At 43.9% G+C, this 27,407-nt stretch overlaps 1 protein-coding gene across 1 annotated transcript in view; it reads left to right on the top strand.

Moving 5' to 3' along the window:
• Positions 1-6,260: 6,260 nt before the first annotated feature.
• The window catches only part of LOC143099314 (RNA polymerase II elongation factor ELL2), a 35,720-nt gene continuing 14,573 nt past the window's right edge, over positions 6,261-27,407 (top strand). Inside the window, exons 1-4 of the mRNA XM_076262394.1 lie at positions 6,261-6,398; positions 9,279-9,326; positions 24,552-24,679; positions 25,552-25,715. Coding sequence (XP_076118509.1) covers positions 6,261-6,398; positions 9,279-9,326; positions 24,552-24,679; positions 25,552-25,715 — 478 coding nt within the window. The remainder of the gene's footprint in view (positions 6,399-9,278; positions 9,327-24,551; positions 24,680-25,551; positions 25,716-27,407) is intronic.

The following is a 27,407-nucleotide window of genomic DNA, read 5'->3' as shown; positions in this document are numbered from 1 at the left end:
CATGCAAACATTCACATCATGCAGATATGGTTACATCCTGAAAAAGGAATAGCATGTAGGCTATAGGCTATGGCCATTACAATGATCAATATATTATCTTAAATAAACTAGCTGAATAACACAGGTGACCACTTCTGCATAATTTCATGGAGTGCTGAAATATACACACATTTTTGAACATTTCTGAACTGTGAAATGTAGCATATGTTTTTGTGGTTGTGAATTTATTGCAATATCACCATAACTATTCCACCTGTGTGTGTGCATGGTTATAATTCTGAAGTGCAAAATAGCTTAGGCTACAGCACAAATATTTCCATAAAAATAAGCAAGTCTGACCTCTGAATTTATTTTGAAAGTGCACCTGATTGATGCATTTAAAAGTTAAAATATACAAATATTTCTTAAATTCTTACAAAACACCCACCCACTTTTTAAAATTGTTAGTTTGGACCCCCTCACTTTTGCCGTGCAAAATACCAGTGCTGTTTTCAGCATCTGTTTAGTGCTTCATTGCCATTTTCTTTGGATTTACGGTTTAGTTTGATATTTAATTTACTTTTGGACTGTTTGATTATATTGTTAAATGTTGGGACTGATGGGCACTGAAATCTGGGGAGGTATTTGATGATCACTATTACGTTCCATGTAGTTGAAAGAGTGTCGGGATTTCAAACAAACCATCCGCTTTCATGCGTTCATTGAACGTCTGCGGTGCTGTAATGGAAACCTTATTGCGTAGCCAAGTAGCCTATTGAGTTATTTTTAAATTATGCATGATTTACTTTTTTATTAATTTCGTAGGCTGGCTTTATTTTGTTATATAGAAGTATCTAAATAACCTGTTAAAATGTACCAGAATTCAGGAAATTGCATCTAGTCTAAAAAAGATTTTCTGGGGGAGAACCCCCATACCCCCCCTCTGAAATGTCCCACCCACTTTAACAATGCCTCCAACGCCCATGGTCCTAGTAGTAGTAGGCTAGATCCCTTTGATACCAATGTTCATTTAACTCTGGGACCCTGGTCCCAGGGATGGATTACTGCACGGGCCTTCCGGGCCAGACCCAGGGGCCCAAGGTGTCAGGGGGCCCTGAAGCCCAAGCCTTTGCATGGAATCATTGCCTCAATATCAACACATCAGGATGTAGGTTATGAATCTGATTGAATTTAGTATTGGCAATCCCCAAAATGCTAGCCTGACGAGCCAGACCCACATTAAAATGTAGTGTCTGGGCACTCACCGTTCGCAGTGCTCAGTCCGAGGGGCGGGATAATCGGTTGTCTTTCAAATTCCCTCTGCACGCAATAGGACAGCACTGAGTCCCATGCGTTTTCCCACCAGCGGAGCTAGTTGGCTAGTTCAAACTTTTGCCATCTCAAAACAAGCTTAACTCGTGTCACACTGTTGGCCAACAGCAATATCCATCTTCTTTGTTTTCAAGTAGCAGGGAATTCAAGCCAAACCGTTGCAACTCTGCCATCAATCATTATGTTATGCCCCCCTAACGACTCTATAGACGATTTGATTGGCCTGATAGAAGTTGAATTTTTTGAGCTTACAAGCCAACGGAGAGTTGCTAGACTAGCCCTGGAAGCAAATGTAATTTGCTGCCGCTAGGGTGTGTTTAGATTTCTAAGCTACCAAAATGCACCAGAGTACAGGAAATCACATCAAACAAATGAAAAAAATTCTGGGGATGACCCCCAAACCCCCCTTCCACATATGCGACAATTAGTGGGGAGCCCTTAATGCATGTGGGCCCAGGGGCCCGAAAGTTCATAATCCGTCCATGCCTGGTCCCTACACCTGAGAACCACTGATGTACGTTTTTTTTACTGTACGGTATAATGCTGAATGAGCCAAACAAAAATTTCCGCAGCAAAATTTTGGTTGGCCCCACCAAATCTCACTCCAAGGTTTTTTGAAAAGTTGGCAGCCCTGCTGTGATTCCAATAGGTTGTGTAAGTGGTTGCCTAAAAGCCTCACTAAAGAGTCTGCTGAAGTAAGCTGTCATGTTAAATTGAAAGCGATGAGCGACATGCTGGACACAGTGATCATCTTTTTTCACTTCTGAAATTGTTGATCCACTCTTGCCACAACAAGCATAGCCAGCAGCAGAAATCCACTCTGATTTCCCCAGTATCAGCTGAAATGTTTGTCCCTGAACCCAGCTAGACTCCCCTCGATCCGTAAAGATCTTCTATTGATGGAGATGGACGTATATCATTAGTGTCCCAGCAAATGACCAAAGTACATCCTTTCATATACAGGCCAAAGCAGTCATGAACATACAATAATTCCCATTAAGTATCTGTCATCTGTTTATACTGTTTGAAATTACACTTACAGGAAAGTGACAGCTGTCTTTTCAGCAGTTGAAACCCTTAAACCCTGACATTACAGTCATAAGAGCAAGAGAAATCCCAGTTTAACCCCTCGTGCCCCACATGGTTAAACTCCCACACATTGTTAGCTTCCATTGGAAATACAAGGGGATGCTATGGAAATGGAAAAGATGTCTGCACTTCATCTCTAGCATCTAGCATCATGTGAATCTGCACATTTGGAGAAGTGGGGGCATTCCTTTATTTTACAGTCTGGATACCCATGGATCTCAGAAGGCCATATGGCAATTGCACCAGCTCCATTAGAGACTATGAGAAAGCTCCTTAATCCACAGGCCAAGCACCTTGTCTGCTAAGGATTAGGCCTGTCTAATTAACCTAAATTCTCAGTTTTTATTAACACTGCCCATTTCACCTCAATTGCTTGTGCACTCACAAACAGAGGCGGACAGAGTACACAGCTTCATTACTTGAGTAAAAGTACAGATACCCTTTGCTAAATTTTACTCAAGTACAAGTAAAAGTACAACAGTCAGATGTCTCAAGTACAAGTAAAAGTACTGAAGTACTTGAGTATCAAGAGTACAAGAGTAGCCTACATTTTCTAAATATTGCATTACTACTGCCACAGTGCTTACATTTATGTACAGAAACGTCCTACATGTTATGAAAAATGTTAATGTTAATACCTTGGAGAATGTAAAATGAATTGGAAGTAAAATCAAGTCATTTTCATCTTTTTACCATGTTGCCAGGGATGGGCAGTATTTCTAATACATGTATTTAAAATATGCATTTCAAATACAAAATACTATTTTGTAATTGAAACACTTGAAGCGAAAACTATCATTAACTTGTTCAGAAAATTGAAATAGTCTGGCGAGGTGGGGCCACAGGTTGGCACATTCTCGGGATGGACCTGCTGCGTCTTCATCCATTGTTTTGTCCATCTGACCACCTTCTGATCTCTTCTAAATCTGACCATGGAGTTGACTTTGGCGGAAAGCTGAAGGTGATTGCTGATAGGCTGTCCCAATCAGTGGTGCCTGCACAATCCAATCACGTTTGAGAGGGAAACAACAAATTGAGGGTTTCCGAGATTTTTCTTTTTTCCTTTTTTTTTAGAAGTAGTAACGGGTACTCACGGTTATGGATAGAAATGTAGTGGAGTAAAGAGTACAATATTTGCCTCTCAAATGTACTTGAGTAAAGTCATGAGTACTCCCCAAAAATGATACTCGAGTAAAGTACAGATCCCTCAAAATTGTACTCAAGTACTGTACTCAAGTAAATGTACTCCGTTACTGTCCGGCTCTGCTCACAAAGTTGAAGGTGATATCCACACCAGATGTGTTTTCTTGATCAATAATGTGCATCATTATTTTTTATTCCCCCCTCCCTTTTCCTTAATGCTTCCTAATCTCTGAATTTATAGCGTATGTGTATGCAATAAATCGGACTCCAGATAGCTGTATTTGTTCAAGGTATTATCTGGTGAATATAACGCACAATATGTTTTTCTCCCTCTGGTGATGAATTCACTTTGCTGATATGAAGCCAGGATCCAAACAATCATTAATTTATACTGAAAAATCATTTCACTTTCTTTTACTCATGTTGATTAAGCACTTCTATGAACCTCTCCACTCACTGGCTCAAGGACTGTCTCTTTCAATTTCTGATCCCCCATTTTATGGTGAATTATGGTAAACTTCAACAAATCTATCAAACAATCCACATCGTATGGCTCTTCTGACTAAAAATAAATGAGTGATGTTATAAGTCACTTTCAAAAACCAAGGAGGGAACTGGAAGTGGTCGAAGGAATTGTGAAGCTCTCTTTAAACGTTTCAATGCAATATTACTATCCATAGTAGGCTGACTCATGGTGACTTATTCTGATATACCTACACACTGCTTATGAGAATGCTTTCCTCGTTTTGTTATTACACTCACTTAAATAGGAACAATGGTGCCAGGTGTCCTTCCTCTGCCGGTTAATTTGGGCGGTTCCTAAAACACAACATGTTAGGTTACTAGTCTGAAAGAAGGTCAGAGGCTACACTTCTACACACCGCACTGCTATAGGCCTAAACAGTCAGTTAAACAGTCTCAAAATGCAGAGCTGGTTTTTGCCGTCTAGTTTAGACCATTACTGACAAACTGTCCACCGCTATGTAATACAATAGTCAGTTCTGCTGTAGCTTGTCACTTCACTTGATTAGCTTCTATGGCAGCGCTAACTAGGCCTATACTCCTAGCCATCCACTTGCATCATCACTGTCATCACCTCACATACATACAGGACACTGCTTGCTACAGTAAGCCTCTACATACTTGCTGCACACTGCCCCCCCCCCCCCCCCCTCCCTACATACACAGCACATTGTCTTCAGGATCTTCTCCAACCAACACATATCCTCTACATAGTTAAAGCACACTGCCCCCACCTCCCCTCCCGCCCACACACACATCTGCACTGTCATCACTCACATACATCATACATACAGTACTCTGCTTGCAATAGTAAGTCCCTTCACCATACTTGCAGTACACTGCCCCCCCCCCCCCCCCCCCCTCCCCTACATACACAGCACATTATTTCATCAGGAAGCTTCTCCAACACACATCCCCAACATACACACTGCCCTCTCCCCACATACACAGCACACTATCCCATCTCCCTTGTCATCCCCCCAACACACACACCAAGACCCCTGGCAGTTGGGTTAGCCCCTTGAGCCGTGGATCTGCCCAAGGTTTCTTCCTTAGTAAGGGAGTTTTTCCTTGCCCCTGTTGCTCTTGGGTGCTCCTAGTTGGTGCCCCCCCCCCCAATCCCAATCCTCCCCCACCTTTCTTATGCAGCCCTTGCCACTTAATCTACTAAACCCCTCTTCTACTGCACTTTTTACCCCCCCCCCCCCCCCCCATAAATGCACAAATAGGCTGACACCAGACATAATTTCACTGCATTTCTTACTATATGCATGTGACAAAAAACTTCCTTGTATCCTTGTATCCTTTAAAATTAAGAATTTGAAGTTACAAAATAGACTAAAGGAATACATGAGAAATCATATAGACAATCAGAGAATGAACATACCTGGCTCACAGGATGATGGCTACACACCTAATGGTGTGGGAGATCTGGCAACAGAATGACTCAACAAGCCTTCTGGCCACTTCCCTTAAATACCCCGTTTTAGTTATCACCAAATGGGAGTCATTGTTTATAAGACAATTGTTCCAGTGAGACCATCAAAATGAATCAATCAAGACATAACAATGCATACATTTGACTATTTCTTGTTCCCAATTAACTTCTCCTGTGGAAAAGCACAAAATTAGGGATAGAAACAAATGGTGCAGATAAAAGAGTCAGCAATGACACATGACAGTAGCCCCACAATAGGCCCTCTCCTCCATGAAGCTGAGTAGCTGATCAAAAGTTAAATGTAATTTTAGGACCATTACAATGTATATCACCCATAACTGTTTTCCACTACAGTACAGATATAACAATGTTATATTAAAATAAAATAAATATATGAAAATATTAATGAGAGTGGAGTAGGCCTAGCCTACTGTAAATATAAAATTCTGATCATAGACCTTTATGTCTACTCAGAAGGATGACATTACAGGAACTTAATTGGGCATAATTGGGTATGTTTACACATTCAATCCATGTCAATGCAACTGTGGTAACATGGGGATAAGGGAGAGTAATATTTATTATGTGTTTGTCTGTGTGTGTGTGTGTGTGTGTGTGCGCGTGCGCGCGTGCGTGTGTGCGTGCTCGCGTGTGTGTGGTGTGTGTGTGTGTGTGTGTGTGACGTGTGAGAGTTATCTCCGCCCAGACCCCTGTGACGTTTCAATGAGAATGTCGCCAGTTCAGCTCAGTTCTAGACATGGCAGCACTGAGACAGGAGCATCGGTATGGACTCTCCTGTGGAAAAAATAACAAAAACATTCCCAATAAGACTATTTATCACGTCAAACTAACCGACACTGCCATTAGAACACTGGAAGCCTACCAAAATCTCAAGGTAATGCTTTTAATTTTTTTACGTTTAAAGCTTTCGCTGGTGGTAGTGATTGTTTTATATTAACGCCCGAGGTTGGTCTTAAAAAAGTGTGCCACAATTGAGTGAAAAAAAGTTGCGACAACTTCAGAAAGTGTCCACAATGTGCATGTTAGTAGCCTTTTAATGACTGGAAATGTATTCGGTCTGCATTAAAAGGCTGAGGTAGAGCAGTTGGCGACGTGAATCTCTTTACTCATCTTTCATGATGGCAAGTCCCTCATAAGAATGGAACACCAGACCCCTCTCTTTTTTATGACTTCTTAGAAATACATTACTGTTTTGTAGCATTTGATCAAGCAAGTTAAATAGTCTTTTAAGTCAAACTGTTTTGTTTCATTACATTCGGTTTTAACTTTAGCCTACTGAATTCCAGCCCACGTATAACTTTACGCTGTCTGATAGCCTGGCATGTTTTGAGAATTCAGGATAAACAAACGAGGAGATTCTTATATTTTACTTATAAGCAAAATTGAGGTGTTAAGTCTACCTTTTTATTGTCGCATCGACTTGTGCAAATCGTGGTAAAGGGATCATACGGTCTGAGAGGGGCTCAAGGTTTGAAGCAATCCTGTGAATGTATTTTACCACAATGTATTATTTCGTAGCCTATACAATGTAAAGTAGTAGAGTATCCGTCTTATCGAAATACAAACGTGCAGTCTAGCCTATAGATTTGTTTGAATTGATTAGGCTATTTATCAGAGCAACTCACTATTTGATCTGAAATAGTCCACCGTTTATGCAGTAAGCCACGCGTTGATATTCACTTGAATGAAACTATTAGGCTATTCATGACAGGTTGACCAAACTGTTTCATTGCCTGCTATCGCCTAGGTTATTTCATAATTCCAATGAATGATACCATTTGTCGAGAAATTATAGGCTACTCGGTAAAGTTTAATCTCAGTATTCCTAGGCTATACCGTAATCTTCCCTTTAACAACACAATTAGTTTATGATTATGTAAAGGGTAATGAAGATCATCAAGGCAATCCTGCGCAGTTTGTGATTGCGTATTGGCGGCGGGTCGTTTAAGTTAATCTACTTTTGCCAACTAGCCTTTATAAATACTGCAAACCATAATCCCATTTGTCGACAAAAATTATTTTCGGATTGATTTACTCTGGAATCCGGAGTGACTGTTCAGTTTCACAAATAGCCTAACTTCAGTGTTGCTGAGTTGTCACATAGGGTAGTTTGTTGTTTGCGTTGTTTGTTGTGCTTTTTGCGTTTTCCTTTGTAAACATTACGAAACGAAACTCTTTCCAACTCTATGCTCATTGGCCTGACATGCTGTGTGATAAATGTGTAGTTTGATCCAATCAGTAGGTTAGCTATCGCAACTTCCTCAATTTTGAAGTGACGGGGTGTTAGGCCTACTGATAGCCAAGTGACAGTAGCCCAGGCTACTCCTGAAGGTGTTACATATGCACATACTAAACTAAATGAAAAGTCTTGGGAAAATTGACACTCAGTTTTGATGAAAATGGTTCTGAATGAACTGCATTTCTTTTCAAACTGAATGTGCTCCAAGGCTTAAATCATATACAGGCTAATCAAATGCAGTTGTCCATGGATAGGACAGTCCAGGCTACTCCATTAACTGTTTGTAAACCATGTAGTCAACTCCAGGCTTGTTCTCACTTAACCTCTGTGAAGCTTTTAGTCTTTCAGCTCACTGAATAGACACATAGTGAAAACCCATGTTTATCCTGTAATCCTACTAAATGAAAACAAACAACCTGTCTCTTAATAAGGCATTGAGCTTAATAGAGCAAAGACTAATCGGAAGAGCAACATTGTGCCTCTTCCTGAAGCATCTATAATAGATAGGCTAAACAAGGCTGTTGGCTATGGCTACAGCTGTAACCTGTAGATACTGCCACATACCTTTTAATCCTACACTGTCGGTTGGTAGCCGGACAATGACATTTTTATATAGATATGCATTGTAATAATATATTCTGCTTAAATTATATTATGAACAGCTTTAAGATCTGCTAATCTGGAGAATGCAGTCCTGTGTGCTGAGTCCATAGAGGACATTTAATTCCGCTTTTAACTAGGCCTACACCATCCTTTCTCTTTCTGATGAGAAATCAACAGGAAAAAAAGAGAACAGGCATTAGGACGCTGAAAGCTTTTTTGTGAGTGATGAGGCATTTCCCTTGACAGTCTTCCAGTCTCTCCTTCTACCTCCCATCCCCCATTTTAAAGACACACACACACACACACAACACACACACTCACACACTAAACACACATTTGATTGACTTAAGTAAGGTTTCGCAAGTGCGAGATGTATTATTAATAAGATGCATTCCACAGAAGATTAGCAGAGAAACGCAGCCTTGGTCTGTGGAGTCCAGTGACACACGTGCATACAGAAGAGTCCAGTGAGAACTAGTGTTTCTCTCAGTCCGGTCCACACACATTACTGATACCACGGAGCACACTCACCTCAGCCCAAGCCAGAAATGTGAAACTGCCGTTGCTCTGAGACACGACTAATAGGCAGGCATGGTTTTCACTGCAGGTTCTGGCTAAATAAATACTGGTTGTGGTCATTCTGGCCTCCCATGGGCAAACAAATGGCATAAAGCTGTAATTATCATGGAGGATGGGCCAAAGGGAAAACTTCCACGCATTAGCCTATGTCTTTATCACATATTTCATATGTTCATATGTTGTATGTGTTCATCACATCAGTAATGTCTTTGTTCTGCCATGTGTTCAGCAATGAAATCAGTTACTCTGTTTAGAAATCAATATTGCTTCTCACCTGTGCAGTCCAGGGCTATGGTGATAAACTGTGTTTCTGTATTCTCTTTCTGTCTCCAGGGATCCTTACCAAATCAGCCAGCAATTTGCTTCAAGGGGAACCAGGGGGTAAGATGAATGTGTTTTTGCTCATCCCTTCCAGACATAGGGCTCTAGAGATGAAATGTTTTAATTAGTCATGATTGTTGAGCCATACATGCACTCGGGAAAGATTTTGAGCAGTGCCGTTTCAATTTTTCATGATGTCTTGAATCACACGGCTAAATAGGGGTGACAGTTGCATCAAGTGACACCACCCTTAAGGATTGCAGCCCTGGGGATCAATAAAGTATCTATCTATCTATCTATCTATTTATCTATCTATCTATCTATCTATCTATCTATCTATTTACTACAAGAACGGAGCAGCATGGAAGTGTGCGCGAAATAAGCAAGCAGTGTGGCTGTCATCAACAGGCCATGCATTACTCTTGCAATTTTCCTTTGTGATTTTCCTTGTGCAATCTTTTTTTATATCATTAATTTTTCCATGTTTCTACACAAAGATTGACATTTTATTTGACTTTTGGCTGGAGCAGTGTGTGGACACTTGCCAGTCCATATGACTAGGTAGTGCGAGTTAAGAAAGAGAGGGGGGGGCAGAAAACATTCCTCTGAGACGACTGCAGAGAAAGATGCCTGTGTCTAAACGGATTAGCACGTTCAGCTGTAGCCTCCTCCCTGTCACTGCCAGCTAGCCTAGCGTACATTTAACACATAATTGGGCCTGTCTAAAAGGAGCCGGTCTAATCCCCAGCAAGAGCCGATTGCATTGAGGAAAGTGACTTTGCTCTGTACACAAACGCCGGACTGTGCGCTGGGGGCACGGGCCCCGGGAGCCTCCGAGTGGTACTCTATACCCCCAGGCTGCTAGCCAGGTTACTGGGTCAGCCCAGCAACTGGGAAGGCTTTGTTTCCGCGGAGCGGTGGGGGGTGGGGGGAGCCGGTGAACCCCAGGGAACCCAGAGCCTCCGTGCCTGTTGTCTCTGTGCAGACATGAAAGACCTGCGACAAGGAGGGGGGTAGCCATAAGAACGTTCCTTCTCATTCTCTCTTTCTCTCTCTTGCGCTCTCTCTCCTCTCTCACACACACACACACACACACACACACACACACACACACACACACACACACACACACACACACACACACACTTCTTGCAGATTCAAAACAATAGCACCATTGCCAAAGTAATCTCACATACTGAGACACTTCCCACAACAATGTCAAAAATTTGGCTACAGAGATACCTGTGGTCAAGTTCCAATCTTGTATATTTGCAATGAAAATGTTCCAATTTTCCGATTGAGATTTGTGTGATTATATCTCTGTTTGGTGCATTGCATATTCAAATTGGATGTGGCGAATATGTGCGTCAGCTTCCCCCTCCTCTGACAATGGGCTGCCGCCTTAATGAGGTATGTGAGCCGTTACAGGAGGGGGTCAGATTAAGCTGTTACTGTGAGGGAGGGGGTGGGGAGTGTATGTGTGAGTGTGTGTGTCTGTCTGTATGTGTGTTTGATGGGGGGATGTACGTTAGAGACTTCAGTAGTGATTGTAGAAGTGGCTGCTTTCTCCATCTTTGGTTAAAGCGTGTGTCACCATTCCAGCATTTTTTAGATGATACAAAAGAAGCAGCTCACATGCCAAATGCAGTCTCTGGTTTTTCTGTCTAGCTGTGGAACGTCAGAAGCTGACATTGTTAACCGTACACAAGCAGTTGGTGATCTGGAGGGAGGGTCTCTTGGATGAAGCTGACTCAAGACTAGCTATTAGAAATGCAAATTCAAACAGACAAAATAATCCCATATGCTGAGTAGTAATAGCAAGGTGGCGCTGAGTTGTCCAAGAGCGGTTCCACGCTTCTGGAAATGTCCATTGAAATGACAGTCTGTGTTTAACATGTTCACAGGGGTGTCTCTGTTTGTCCCAAGAACTTGCCACTAACATGGGGCTGAAGTATTTCCAGTGTTCAAATTGAAATGGTGACCTTTGGGTGCTTTGGGAACTATCATTAGGGAGCAGGTCACTGTATAAGTGTAAACTAGAAGGTTCCCTCAAGGAAGGAAGATATTGAGCTTTCACACATTTTAGTATCTTAAAAATACATAATCAGACCAATAGTATTTGGATTTACCAAGCAGGGACTGAAAACAGAATGATTTTCATTTTGGTTCATTCTGAGCAAAAACATTATTTTTCCGTTCCTGTTCCAGTGTTCCAAGGCCTCTCTAAATGGTAACCTTTAATAACGTTCCTTTAAAAATGACATTGTCTTTATAAATTGATTTATGGCTGGTGCCCCCCCCCACACACAGCCTTAAAGCTTAAATCTCTGTGGGCAGGAGCCTTTAAAAGCCTATGGACTTTTGAATAATATTCAAAGAAAGGTTAATCGGAACAATAAATAGCTTTACTAATCAGTATCTAAAATTGAAAATAGCGGTTTCACTCCGGACTGAGTGAAGTTGGCTTTGTTCCTGTTTTCGGTTACGTTTTTGTTCTTTGAACCGTTTTAATCCCTGCTACCAAGGATTTAAAATGTCCGGAAGGCACTATGCAATGGAAAAAGTGCCTTGGGGCTTGGAATATACCTGATTCCACGCATGACATCATGTTCTATTGACCGTTGTAAAAATGGACAGCATGGCGACATGCATTTACAAACAAATAAAGGCAAAATTGGTTGGCCATATTAGCAGAATTGGAGCAAGGGCTTGTGAGTAAATTAAATAAATCTCATTTTAACCAAAGGCGATGCACTAAGCAGACGCTGCCCATTGTTTTTTGCAGTCATTTGAGAAGAGTGTGGAGTAGCTGTTGAAGTCTTAACTCAGGAAAGCAGGTCTCTCACATTAAATCAAATGGAAGGTCTGAGAGGCGATGATTAATCGTCTACTGTGGTGAGAGAAGAGTTATGCCATAATACCATCTAGGGATAGATGGGGGAAAAACAGAAAATGAAAAAAAAATGGATGATGCAACTGTAGAGAAACAAAAGTGTATAAAACAGAAGCAGGGTATGCAAAAATTCCTTTTGATATGGAATGGGTGAGGAAAAAAAGAACGCTAGGTCCTGGAGGTTTTATGGAATTTGGATTGCTTTGAAATGCTCAACAGGGATTGGGGACTGTATCCAGTTTTAGTTGGGGTGTTCAGAGGCTGGAATTTCACATGTTGGTGCCCATTTTCTTTTGGTGCTGGCAAAGCTGTCTGTTTTACTGGAAACACTTGCCCTTAGGCCCTAATTATCCCGGGTGCACTTCTCCAGACATCTGCTTTTCAGAAGCCATCAACAAAGCGATTTTTCACTCCTGTTTGACCAGCCAGTGAAGGTTTATGACTAACTGAGTTTAGAGAGCTGAAGATGTTTGGAGAAAAAAATCAGTTCTGATACTGGTTCCCAGATCTGGAGATAATATGTTGTGACACAGCGAAGAACTATATTGTCTTTGTGATACATCCCACAGTCAGATTGATATTGTCATGTAACATTAGCCAGAGCTTCGTCGGTTTCTTCCTCTTCTTCATCCGGTAAATGAAGAGTTTCCTGTCTGGTTCCCATAACTTCCTCTCCTTTAAAGAAATCACGGGGGGGGGGGAGCAACAAAACAAAAGGGTGAACATGATCAAAAGCATCAAGCCACTTCTAACATAGTGCTGGCTGATTGAGAACGCACCACACTCTCAACAATACACAATGCCCTGGCAGTGGTTGAGGCACAACTCAGCAAGCAATAGTATTCATCTGAACCAAACGGAACTGTGTGAACTGTCGTGAGACGTTCCATTGGTTCTACATTATGGTTGGGTATAGTTGACCAGAGACATCACATGTTTTGTTTTTGGGAGGTAGTGTTTTGTATGGTGTTCTATTTATTGATTTCAGTGAGGGTGGCTATGCAGTGAGAGATAGAGTAGGGAGCATTCCTCTCAAAGATGTTCCCACATCTCTCTCTTTCTCTCCCTCCCTCTCTTTCTCTCCCTCCCTCTCTTTCTCTCCCTCCCTCTCTTTCTCTCTCTCCCCCTATTTCCCCTTTTCTCACTATTTCTGATTGCTTGCTTCTCTCTCTCCCCTCCCTTTAGGTCTCTCCCCTCCCTCCCTCTCTCTCCCACAGCTCTCACCTGTCTCTATGCTCTTCTCATTAATGTGTCATCTAACCTCGTGCCTCTGCTCAGTCCCTGGGAGTCACCAGACCTCTCAACTCACGTGTGGTTGCTTTAGGCCATGCCCGGCCTCACACTGTCCCCATTGAGTTGAGCAAACGTGTGTGTGTTGTGTATTCATATATGTGCTCATCTCTGTCTATGAATGTGTGTGTGTGTGTGTGTCCACCCGTGTGGGCCTTTGCATTTGTGTGCATGTGTCCCCCCACTCCCTGTGTGTGTGTGTGTGTGTGGCATTTCCTTCTAAAAGCTCATTAAAATAACAATAAGAGGAATGCGGTTGGAGAGCAGCCTGTCCCCAGTAACACTGTTGAGGGAGATGTGGGGGGGGGGGGGGGGGGGAGAAGAGAGGGGGGGGGGTAGTCTGTCCCACGTGTGTCTGAAAGGGCACACGCCGCTCTATTCATCCAGATGTGACAAGCTCGGCAAAAGCCAACCAATGCCTGCCCCTCTCTTCAGGGCCTTGCTGGTTTGGTTGGCAAAGCATTTCGCCTACTGAGGGTCAGCCATCCCAATCTGAGTGTAGGCAGACCCACAGCACCCCCCCCCCCCCCAGTGTAATGAGACTTGGCCTATATTTAGGAATGTCTTTTTTTGGTACAGCACAATTTGGCTGTGTCAAAAGTTCATTTTCCTTTCACTGGCTTTGCTGACACACATTGTGGTCTGTGAGAGTTACTGTATCAGGAGTATTATGCACACTTCAGGCAATTTACCTGCTTATGGGCCCTGTGCATTTCAGGATATTGACAAGATATTGTGTTTCTGACCTTATCAAATGAAAACAGGAAGAGATGGTAGAACATCAGAGAGATTTTAATCCTTTCATGCTTTGGAGAGACCCCATGTTTGTACTTAGCTTTGGCCTGCTTGGCAGGACTTCTGAGAATGAGTGGTAGCATATGTTTTCAGGATGTCTTTGCGACCTGCCAGTGTGTGAGTCTGACTGTCAGTTAAAAATGTTATAAATCCCTCAAGCTTCGTAATATACGGTACCTGCTAGGTTTAATATTTCATATAACATTTTCCCATTGTTGTTGTTTGCAGAATGTTATCACAGAACCTCATTTGTTGGTTACCATGGAGTTACAATATAACGAGGATTTAGTGTTCTAAGAAGTAACCCTTTAATCTTTTGCATCTTTTAATGTCTCTGAAATCCCTCTGCTTGTTTGTTCGCCAAAGGCAAGCTGTTGTGTGCGTCTGATGTTTTTTGAGGGAATTTAGTGGCAAGCGTTCAGTTGCTCTTGTCTGTGTGATGCCCGTCCTCTCTTCACCTCGCATCCTGTCCGTTTGAAACATATATCCTCACTCGCCGAGCCAGGAAGCCTCCAGTAAATAAACAAGGCCAGGGAAGCGAAGTGTTCCGTGACGCTGTGTGTTTAACTGTGGTGATGTGTCAGTCCTTGAGAGGATACTGCAGATGAAAGTATCGGAGCAGGTCTATCAGTGTACACATGGCAGTGTTACATGAGCTTACAGTGTGTTTTTGAATGGGTGTTTTAATGTTTGGATTCTTAGATGATTATTATGGACTTGTTTGTGTTTACTTGAAAGGCTGCTTGGCCGTCTTTGTGAGTGTTTGTTCGAGCGGGGCTTATCTGTCCATGCGACTCTGCAGTAATCGCTCCTTGTTTTGAACCTTTCTCTGAAGCCATTGGCATGCTAACGAAGGCTGGCTGAATTTAGATTTAGAAAAACAAAAACAAAGCCCAAAAATGAAATCTTCAAGTGAGAGAGTGATTCTGATTTTAATTCCATCATGTTTAGAGGCTTAGGTTATGTCTTAAAGGCTCGCATGTGGAAAACAAACACATATGCTTCAAATGAATCCGCAGCTTTATCATGCTCCATACTACAGTGTTAAATGATCAGACACCCCCATGTTAAGGGGTCGTGGAATTCCCTCATCCCCCGTCACTATAGTAACTGATGGGGAGGAGGAAGAGGAGGAGGAGGTAGCTTCTGTTTTTATTCTGTCTGAATGAAGGGAGAAGAAAGAAAGAAAGAAAGAAAGAAAGACAAAGCTGTCGGTAGTCCTGCCTTCTTCTTCTTTTTCTTCTTCTTCTTCTTCTTCTCTTTCCCCTTCTCCCTCTCCTTCTTATTCCTCCTCCCCCCCATCTAGTTGTTGCAGAGGGGAAGGGGGCATTTGAAAGGATAGCCAAGCCATGGTCACCCAGCGTGTGCTGCGCTTGACAGATCAGCCCCCAGGTGCTGGGAAGAGGCAGATTTTGCTTGGCATCCAAGGCGATACCTTAGGGGATGGAGCAGTCCCGACAATACCCCACCCCCAGTTCCACGCTTGCCAAACCTCTCTTCCACCCCACCCCCATACCGCTACAGACCCCCCCCCCCTCCTCCCCACCTCTGGCCAACCCCCACAAGTGTAACTGACTTCCAGAACAGGAGCTAGCTTCAAATCTCTCTCTCTCTCTCTCTCTCTCTCTCTCACTCTCTCTTCTATTCTTTGAAGAGAAATGACAGAAGAGCGCAATATGAAACAGGGAAAGAAGGGAGCTGAATTGCCTGGGTTGCACTCTCCAGTTACGAGCCACAGAAGAGTCTTTAATCACATGTTAAAACAACAATGCACGCGGCGTTGTGGAACTCATCAGCTGTATGGCAGGGTTTCCTCTGCTGCTCCCTGTCCCTGAATTATCATCTATTGTTTGCGTTTGTCCTTGTAATCATGTGTTCCCTCATAATGCCACTTGTTAGCCACATCCTTCTATTTTCTTTCTCTCTCTTTTTTTTCATTCTCTGACCTGCAGCCAAAATGTCACTGTTGGTGGGTGGTAACTATGGAGAGGAATGCTGGCTTGCTTGCTCACATTTTTTGCTGTTTCTATTCCCTTGCTTTAGAGGATCCCACTGGAGACGAGAGGCAATTGTGAGCCCCATTTCTCGGGCGTATCCAACCAACCCCCCATCCTCTATCCCTCTTGCTTGAGTGGCTTAAAAGAGACAAAAAAAAAACCTTCCAAAGAGAGGGGGACGGTAAAGTGGTGTCTGTTGGTGTCATGGGCCAGGACTGATTTGGGGAGGCGAGGATGCATCCCCCACCCCAACCCCCAAACCCCACCCCTCCCTTCCCTTCCTTTCCCCAGGCCCCCATGTCCTCGTCGTTCATGAATAAAACAGTTGCATCGTCGTGCCATCGCATGTGGCTCAGCAGATAGAACAAAAGGCAGACGTCTCCGGGAAACCGTGACTGAGACGCGCGGCGAGCGGGGAACAATGGCCGAGAGTGGTGGCAGCGGAGACACGGTCAGTGCAGGGCAGAAGACAACGCTTGCCCTGGCAGGCTTCCTCAGATGGGTGTTTAGTCATAGTCCCTTTGACCGAAATGTTAATTTCAGTTGCAATTTGGTTATAGCCTGTTAGGGTTAAAGTCAGTCTAAATTTAGTGTGGGAGGGAGGGAGGGGGCGAGGGAGCGAGTGGGACTGGGCTTGGAACAGAGATGGATAGCAGGCAGGGCTGCCTATGAAGGTGGATGGGAGCACAGGCAGAGAATTATAGCACAGCAATTACGCCGCCACGCAATAGCAGCTCTCTATTTCAGCCTTGTCATTTTGGCCATGGCAACTCGCGTGATGAAATGAAAATGAAAGGGCTATTTCTTCTTCGTTTCTCGCTGAAAAACATTTTCGACTTATTCTGGTCCTCTTCCTGACCTGTCTTGTCTTCATTATAAAAGACGCCTAAATGTTTGGTGTATTGTATGAAATCAAGCCTGTGCTCTTTACAGAGAATCTCTGGAAGGAATGGTTATATCAGGCCCCTTGAAAACCGTTGTCTCTTTGGTCTTCTAGTAGCATAGTCTCAGTTGCAGACTGGTGAAAAACAGCACTTGAAATAATATGACTTTCTTTCCTAACAGATGTGTGATTCACCACACAAAACGAAAAAGAAAAAATGTTTAGAGTGTCCCTATTAAACAGAATGTGTTTTTTTTTCTGTTCATCTGACATTTACCGTCAGCCTGATGCTAGAGTATATTACATAACCTTATAAAAAAAGTATGAGCACTTTTAATGTGCTCATGGAGAGTGAGGGTGAAGGTGGTAGGGATGTGTGTGTGTGTGTGTGTGTGTGTGTGTGTGTGTACGTGTGTGTGTACATGTGTGTGTACGTGTGTGTGTGTGTGTGTCGGGGGGGTTACGAAGGGGTTGTTTGGAGATGTTTGGCGGCCACCACTGAGCATGCCCTTTGTCTCCTCTCCAACGGCAAAGCCCCCGCCAAGTTGTTCTGTTCCAGTCCGGTTCACACCTTACAACAGCCTGCAAGTATTTGACATCTCCAAACACACACACACACACACACACACACACATAGACATAAAGATACACACACACACACACACACACACACACACACACACGCAGGCCGGGGCGCAGCAGATGTGGCCGGAGCCAGAGCCACACAGGGAGCGATTGTATGTGACTGCGCACCCTCCGCGGGTCGAGGACTAATCCTGACAAGGTGCCGAGGATTGTCAATCTGATGCCATTTGGCAGCAGCGGCCTCTTGCTCCAGGGGCCAAACTTAGCCTACTGTGAGCACGCTCTCTGGGTCTTTGGGCAGACTTTGGTCTTCCTCACTCTCTCTCTCTCTCTCTCTCACACTCTCTTTTTGACTTGCTCTCTCTCGTGTGTGCTCTGTACCTCTTGCTCTGTCCGCATGCTGTAGTCTTTAGTACATACAGTAGAGAAACCTAGGCCGGTTTAGCTTTCTTCTCATAATGCACACAGTGTAGTGTGTGTGTGTGTGTGTGTGTGTGTGTGTGTGTGTATGTGTGTGTGTGTGTGTGTGTGTGCATGGAGTAAAATATATTTCTGCCCTGTTGATAGGTTGTGATAATAATACCATACTGGGCCTTAATGAAAGACAGCATGTTGAAACATGGCTTCAAGGGCCCTACTTACAAACACGCACACGTGCACACGTGCACACGTGCACACACACACACACACACACACACACACACACACACACACACACACACACACACACACACACAAACAAGATTGAATCAATACTTTCTGATATGATGTGTGAGGCATCAAATATTAGTTTACCAACCAACGTTGGTGGTGTTTCATCTTCAGAAAAGGAAAAAAAGACCTATGTCCCAATCACATAAGAAACCTGTGTCTTAAGGGCATATGGTATTTTACTTGGTGAGAATTCAAATGTTGTCTCGCAGAATGATACTATTTAACTTGTTCCCTGAAAGGCGATTTGTCAAAGGCGTGGAAGCATTGTCAGTGTCAGTGTCAGTGTGGCCGCTCTCACCAGGGACGCCCCCCCCCCCCCATTCCTTTCCTCTGTGTTCCTCTGTGTTCCTCTGTGTTCCTCTGTGTCCAGTTGGCGTTACAGCAGTGCCATGTTTTATGGGCCCTCAATCTCCTATTCCCATCCGATGGTAAAAAGCCACTGTTGTGATCCAGGAGCCTGGAAACTGCAAGGCTATATTCCCCCGGAGAGCGGAGCTGGCAACTAATGGGTTAAATGGCATATGGTTATGAAGATTGAGAAGGAAGGCGTGTATAAAAGAGGTCGACCTCGTCACAGACTGACCTGAGTGACATTGATTAGAATTAGAATGTGAAGTGTGTATGGTCCTGGGGATGGGGGGGGGGGGCGGTGGCTGGGGGGCGAATCGCAAATGCGACACTTGGCCAGGGGGGCTATGGGGGTGGCAAGGGTGGTTGGAAATGGATGGGGGGGTTGTGTCTGTGTGTGTGGGGGGGCTTACGATGGTGGTGAGGTGGGAGCATTGTTTTAGGTTGTTAGATTTTTTTTTTTGAGACAGAGAGGTGGGGATGGGGGTGGGGTAGAGTAGTGGTTAAGGACTGTAAATCCTCAGCTAAACTCTCGCCTGCGGACCACTGCGCTTTTGTTAATGAGCGCAGCCGTTTGAAACACAAATCACTGTCGACTGTGAAACTCTGTGCCGTGACCTAGTTCTGGAGCCCCTTTCAGTGACTTGTTGCTTGTAATTTTGGAAATGACAGCTACCACTTTGGACAGACCTCAGCGGCAATGACGGCCGAGGAAAGTGTTGACTTGGGCTCCCTTTATTTACCCTGATGCATTTTGAAGGGAAGAGGGCTGATGATGGGTCTCAATTAGACCTACAAAAAGTGCTGTCACAGCATCTCAGAGGGGGATAGAAGTAGGTCACCACGAGAGCGGTCAGTCTGGTGCCTGAAGAGTCCATAGGTTTTATTGGTTGCCGCCGTGTATGTTGTGCTTTGAGCAGTGATGGGGGTGGGTCAGGGTGCATGCTGTTGGGGGCTAGGGTGTGTGTGTGTGTGCGTGTGTGTTTATGTGCGTGTGTGTATGTGCGTGTGTGCGCGCAGAGAGAGGGGGTAGGGAAGGGATAGGGTTGCGAGGCTGGAAGAGGAGCTGCTATTGGCTACACACCACAGAGACTGCTTATGGCTGTGCTGCATGACTGGGCATTTGTGACAGCTAGAGTCCTGTTCGCCACATCTGCCCCGGGCAGTGTGCTCTCCGCCAGTGAGCCGGGGAATCAATCAGCCGCCACAGAGAACTGGAGAGGCAGCTCCAAGGCCCAGCGACTCGCCTCTGTTTGTTGTAGTGGTCGTAATAAAAGGGAAACATTACTGTGAGTGTGTGGTATTAACCGAAGACTCAGCATACAATTAAAGGACAAAAACAAAACCATGACAACAGATTTTTTGTGTTCTTGTTCAGTTCATAGTAATAGCTTATTTAGGGATGTCTGCCTAAATGAAAACATGGTCATGGTCTATTTAAACAAAATAGCCTTTCAAACCTGATGTTTCATGATGCATGTTAGACATTTCCATTTCCAACATTTTTATTTCTAAAAGGCTCCAAAGACATTCTGCATTTAGCCGGCTTATTTTGTAGTGCTTTAAGTATTAGTCCGTCAAGAACTTTGGGTGGACCAGGGTATGACTTAAGGCTAAGAGGTATTCATAAATAATATTACTTAACTGAGTAGTTATTACACATTATATTATTAAACACATATCTCTTGTTTGACATTCACTGTAATTGTATTTAAGGCAGACATTTACTGTAGATTTTTCTTTTGTTTTTATGATTTCAGTTTGTTTTGGTTGGCTGTAACTTTTTTTCCTCTAGTGGCCAAATGAAGTTAGATGTTAACAAGCTCACTGAAGAATCTGTCTGGCTCCTTTTCCACTCACTGTGTACCCTCAGCAGACAAAGACTCCAGTGAGACCGGAGTGGTACTGCCCTCAACAAGACCCATGCACCACACACATGTGCACACACACACACACACACACACACACACACGTACACACATGCGTACACAAACACAAACACATACAGGCATAGGCCCAGGCCGAGGCCCATGCTCACCCTCTCGTAACCACTGCCTCAGTTGTTCCAACACAGACCTCTAAAAACACTGAAAAAAAGCGCCTCTGGCTCGCTACTGGCACTCTGCTAAAAGGCTGGTGGAAAGATCACTTAGCCGCTGCTGCTGCTGTTCACTTGTGTCTGAATGCCTCTTGAAAAGAGTTTATTAAATTGACATTTATTTAGGTGGCATGTAACAAGTGAAAGACTAAATCTAATTTGCATCTTGCAATTATGCATATAATTCTTCTTTCCAAACAAAAAGAAGAAAAAACAGTCAGAATGACAGCATGTTAACATTGCTGAATTTAATTACCTTCCAAAATGATGCCAGCATAGAGACATAATAAGGCACATGGACACAGTCTTTCCCTATTGAATCTAGGACACTGCTTCTACAAAACTGTCCATCAATTTCAGTATGTATTATAGCCTCAGGCTATTGCTGAAGGACGGTTAGTTCCTCATTTTTTTCAGGACACAACAGTACCTGTTGCTTAACAAGCATGTATGTGGAACTAGTTTCCTTTGAATGAAAGTAGGTTTCTAGGTCTGTCTTTAGTGTTTTCTCTCTACTGTATGAGTAAGAGTTCTCCACATGTGCAGCAGGGGAAGCTGCTATTCAGGCATAGAACATGTAGGAGATATACTGTAGACTCTGAATGAACAAGGAGCTCTTAGAGACTGGCCTCTATGCACACATGTGCATGCACACGCTCACAGAGAGGGAGAGAGAGAGAGAGAGAGAGAGAGAGAGAAAGAGAGAGAAAGAGAGAGAGAGACTACACACAAACACACACTCCTGACTGCTGGCAGTAAGTTACACAGATGGTGTTGCCCAGTTTGCAAGATCATCCTTGTCCAGGCTGAGTAACGTGGCCCCACAAGGCCCGTCCAGTTTTCATATCGCTTTCAAAGGACTTTGAGCTGGCACCTGTGGCACATCGCATATCAACAAACAGGCTGCAGGGGTAAGTTTACTTGAGATCAGCTTTGGGCCAGATGAAATCAGTTACAGTATTACATAACCGCGCTGCTCGAAGCACAGTAACACCGGGGGGGGGGGGGCACAGTCAAGTTAATGCACGTTCAACCAGGGGCCATCAGGGTAGCATAGTTTTGTGGAATCATTGATATATGATTCAGTGACAGGCTGAAGTTTTCCAGATGCCAAAGAAATATATTTTTTTCCCCCTTTTTGTTTGTGAAGACTGTTTCCACCCAAATACCCTGTGTTGCGTGACAATATTCACTTCACTATAATGCTACGTGTATTATAAATGGTATTATGTATTTATTCTTGAAACAGTGTATTTACAGTCAGGTAACAAATCCTCATGAGTGCAAGCATATACCCACACAGGAGAGGGCCTCTAGTGATATCAGCCCCTTGATACTACAGAGGAAAATACACCATAGATGATAGGCTTGGACTAATAAGGGAGACAACAGCCATTTGAGGCAAAGAGTCGAACTCCTGGGACAGGCTCAAACACACACACACACACGCACACGCATGCGCACGCACACACACACATACACACACACACACACACACACACACACACACACACACACACACACACACACACAGTGGGCATCCTTACAGCAAACAGGGGGCTTCCCACGGCATGGCTGTGGGCTCTCCACACGTTTGCCACCATAATAGATGGGCCCCCTTTGGCACGGCCGCGTTGTTTAGAGCCGAATGACACACAGAGAGCTGAAGCGCTCTGTCAGCTGAAAGAGCGAGTCCTGGCTTGTGCTTCTCACACACAGGTGCAAGATATGAAAGCAGCCTTGCTCAGAAATGGTTGGCTTCCAGGAGTTTGCCACAAAGGGGTGGGCTCACTCTTTCTCTCTCTCTCTCTCTCTCTCTCTCTCTCTCTCTCTCTCCCTCTCTGTCTCTCCTTCTCATTCTCTCTTTCTCTGTGTGTGTGTATTTATGAGGAAGACAGAGAGAGAGAGAGAGAATGAGAAAAGGAGATGAAGAAAGTAGGGAAGAAACAAAGAAAGAAAGCAAGAGAGAGAGAGAGAGAAAGGAAAAACTATAGAGAAGGATCAGGCAGTGAACTGAAGTGTATCTTGGCTGGCTGACCCAGGGAAGGAGGTGGGCCCACATCTCCATGTCTCCAAAATGTCTGCCCAACAAGGGCTGGGATTTGCAGCCATAATACCTGTGTAGATGGGCTCATATTGAGTGGACTCTGTCTTTATAATAATACCTGGCTCTTCAGTTACCCACAGCTTAAAGGGATGTTCCATTTTGACTGCCTGCTCGCCTAATCATCGCCCACTATCTACTGTTTTTGTTGTTGTTTCCCCGGAGTGCTGCATTAATATTCCCCGTTTGAGTCACGATTCGGTCATCTGATACCAGCACAGAGAGTGACCTACTGAAACACATGGATCGCTGTCATAGCTGCTGTCGAGAAAAATATGTTAGCAGATGAAGTGGTGTTGTTTTGGTCCATTGCGAGACTCCCGTCTGGTGTTAGAGGCGGGCAAGTACACAGCACGCTGTGCACAGTAAGTGCTGCGGAGATGACTGATGATCTTAATTGCTGTGCGAGGACACAGCACTCAGAGTCAGGGCTATAAGATGAGCACTGTTGTCTCTCTCTCTCTCTCTCTCTCTCTCTCTCTCTCTCTCTATCTATCTCTCTCTCTCGCTCTCACTCTCTCTCTCTCTCTTTCTTTCTGCCTATCTCTCCCCCTCTTTCTCTAAGCAAAACATGTATTACGTAGCTGTACGCTATCATTCACCCATGCCATCAGTCTAATGTTAACAGGATTCGGGCTGGAATGGTGGATCGTTTCTCCCAAGTGATAAATCAGCTTATATGTGCAACAGCGCTGGCATTAGGCGTCAGAGAAGCCATACTTCATCCCAGCGTTTAGCACGTTCCAATCATAGCACACTCCAGGCAGGCAGACTTTGCATTTTAATGAAATTGTTAATTGATGACCAACTTAAAAAGAGATGAGGCTCTCTATGTGGTGTGCCAATTACTGTATGTTGTCTTTGATAGCTGCAATCTGAATATTTATCTCAACAAAAGCAGATGGAAACCTAGGGTGGTGCATGACAACATGGATTTGAGAGCTGTGAATTTGTTAATCACTTTGATTGCACACACCCAACATCATCTCTACCTCATTGGCCACCGTTATGTTTTCTTCATTACTGTGTTATCTTTTATTGAATTAACTGACGTGATGTACTTTTAAGTATATACTGTTATAACATTTCTGTTTATTTTATGTATTAGACTATAATTTGTGACTTTTGTGTCTAAGTATAAGTATAAGTATAAGTAGATATACTCTTTTGATCCCGTGAGGGAAATTTGGTCTCTTCATTTATCCCAATCCGTGAATTAGTGAAACACACTCAGCACACAGTGAACACACACTAATCTCGACGCAGTGAGCTGCCTGCAACAACAGCGGCGCTCGGGGAACAGTGAGGGGTTAGGTGCCTTGCTCAAGGGCACTTCAGCCGTGCCTACTGGTCAGGGTTCGAACCGGCAACCCCTCCGGTTACAAGTCCGAAACGCTAACCAGTAGGCTTCAATATGCATTGTAATAATACATTGTAATAATACGTGATTACTGTAATATAATAATATGTAATATAATGTGTACATTTAAAGTACACACAACTATTTATTATGTGAATCTGTAGGTAGACTGTGAAATGGGAGCACCATGTCTAACAGCCTGTTGTCTCTCTCTCCAGTACATCAAAATTCCTGCTGGCACTCCAGAGGCACCCGATGCACTGCGTGTCTTCTCCTTCTACCTGTCCAGCGACAGCAAGGACAAACCTCAGGCCAGCTTTGACTGTATTCACCAGTATGGCTTGGGGTAAGAACACTGGCCTACACAGGAATGCTCATGGTATACAACTTCCACACAGTGGAAAATGTTATGGGACATTAATGTCATACATACACCTTGCTGTTAGGAAAATTTGTTTTTAGGTGTTTAGATTTCTTATTTAAAACAAAAACTGTAAAATAAAAATAAAAATAAAGTAACTGAGGGTGAATTGTTTACAACTCCAAAAGAACACAACGTGACCTTTCAACCCATGATGACATCACTGTATTAGTGGTCAGCTCTGGTCCAAAGGGCTTGTTACTTGGTCAGAGAGTGGTGCTGGTTTGAAGCAACTCAAAGGAGTCTTGTGGTTTTACAATGGCTCACTTGTTCCTCGGAATAATGGCTGCATATTAGATGTGGGAAATGTAAACTGTTGTCACAGAACCGGTCATGAGTGTTAGTCAGAGATTAGTCATTCACCTTCCGGTTGCTTTGTTGATGATACATTGTCATAGATACACTGTACACCCATGTTCTACCATAGACATGTGTGTCTTGTCTTATTTGGTACACAATGCATGTTTTCTTATTTGAAAACAATGAAACTTAAAAAATTCTCACAAAAGATCTGACAAGATTAGTGTCAAAGTGTGTAACAGGGGACATTTATGGCAAAAATGGTGTGGATATCACACTATGGGTAGTGTGTGTGTGTGTGTGTGTGTGTGTGTGTGTGTGTGTGTGTGTGTGTGTGTGTGTGTGTGTGTGTGTGTGTGTGTGTGTGTGTGTGTGTGTGTGTGTGTGTGTGTGTGTGTGTGTGTGTGTGTGTGTGTGTGTGTGTGAGACTATTTGGACTCATGTGGGGGACAGTCAAGGCCCTAAACCACCCTCTTTCTCACCTCTCCCCTCCTCAGGGACGGCTGGGAACATCTGGAGAGCCAGGGGAGCATCCAGGACAAGATCACGGTTTGTGCCACGGATGACTCCTACCAGATGACCCGCGAGCGCATGTCCCAGGTGGAGAAAGACATCATGAGCAGGTCGGCCATCGAGATAAAGCCAGGCTCCACGAATCTCAGTAAGTACCCTATGCTGTGCACGGCCTTGCAAGCTGCTCTCTCCTCCATTTCTCTGCCTCTTGAAAGTGATTTTTTGTTGAAGCTGAAGAGATCGCCTCCTTAAAGTGTTTTGACTACTCTAAAAGCAATAGGCTATTTTTACTCACTGTTTTGCCTTTGGAGTAAATGTCCCTGGATATTCAACACTGATCACTGTTAACGGGATACTATGCCATGTTTGGCGGCCCTTTGTTCTTTTGTCTTCTCTCTCTCTCATCCAGCTCATTTATCTGAATCGCTTAGGCACAAGGCCAGAGATTTTCTCCATTAATGTGACTGAGATTTGCCAGAAGTATGCGCTAACAAGTCTCATGCTGGGTGGATGAAGTTTAGCCTGAGATTTTAATTACCGTGGCTGGGATTCAATTAGTTTTCATCTGCAGAAGCGCTGAATTATACATGGGGGTCCTCTGAAGCAAAGTCCATAATTCCCCCTAAGTGGCAGAGGCAGGGGGGGACCCACCACCACTGGACTGGCGTCTCAGAGAATTTCTCCCCGCTGTCTGGGGTGACGGATGTACAGTCACCTACTGGGAGGTGTGTGCATGGAAGCACAGTGGTGTTGGTTTGGCTGGATAAATGTGAGCCAGTAGACCTTTAGGAGAAAGTGTTTATATATGGATGTAATGCTCCATGGCAGAGGGAGAAAAACATGTTTGCGCTGTCGCCATTTTGTCTCCTCGTTGATAGTCGGACCTTGCTGAAAACATGTTGCAGGCATCCACTCTGTCTAAGTCCTAGGAGACATTGTTTTGTGAAGGCAGGAATGAGGTCTCGGGCTGCATTTGTGATGTTGTGCCACACAGTAAAGCTCCCTGTGGTGACAGACTGTATTTCTGTGGTCTAGTAATGGTACACTCACTCCCTAGAGGGATCCTAAATACCACCCCGGAATCATAGCTTTCAGGCCACTTTAAATGTATGGCAGGTATAGGGGAGGTGGCTTCGATTTATTTATACAAGTTAAGGTCACGTTTGTTTTCAATGTAAAAGTTGACTTGAACATGTAGTGCAACTCACTGTTTTCCTTTGATGATAAGATATTATCTTTCTCATGCTGTTTTTGACCTGTCACATGTGTATGGATAGAGTATTGAGAGTGAGTTATGCTACCAACATCCTATGTTCTTGAGTACCGCTCTGTAAATGGCGACAATGGCCTAATACCTGCTTGTCGAGATTCCTTAAGTCCTTGATGAACTTGTTATATTTCCGTTCCGTCAGCCACATGCGGTCAATGCCCTCATCAACTATACCCATGGTTATTATTGGCTTCACCTTACAATAGCCAACGCTTGAGTGAGGGCTGAGCTGGTAAAGGATGGTTCATTCCCTCACACATCTGCGCCACAGATTGATGGGAGTGACGTGTAGGGTGTGCTTCTGTGGTCTGACGGACAGCTCCTCATGGGAGGAAGGTGAAACTGTGTGTTTTAGTCGGCTGCCGGTGGACCACCCTTGTGGTTTTCACCTCCTAGGAACTGAGAATGTAAATTTCTGTTGGCGTAATCTGTCAAATGTGTTTGCCGGTGGTGAGATAGCCTTTATAAATCTGTTGGAATTCACTTGTATTGTGTTTTTTGGAGTGACTCCCCAGCTAATCTGAAATCATGCCAGTACATGTTATATGCATGTAGGCTAGCATCTGATTA

The sequence above is a fragment of the Alosa pseudoharengus genome, unplaced genomic scaffold, assembly GCF_046254945.1.
Source record: "Alosa pseudoharengus isolate Yale_2024_CS ecotype anadromous, Long Island Sound unplaced genomic scaffold, YU_APseudo_1.1 YU_APseudo_1.1_scf_10, whole genome shotgun sequence".
Lineage (NCBI taxonomy): Eukaryota > Metazoa > Chordata > Actinopteri > Clupeiformes > Clupeidae > Alosa > Alosa pseudoharengus.
Note: the sequence above shows the minus strand (reverse complement) of the source record. Positions and strands in the feature narration are given on the sequence as shown.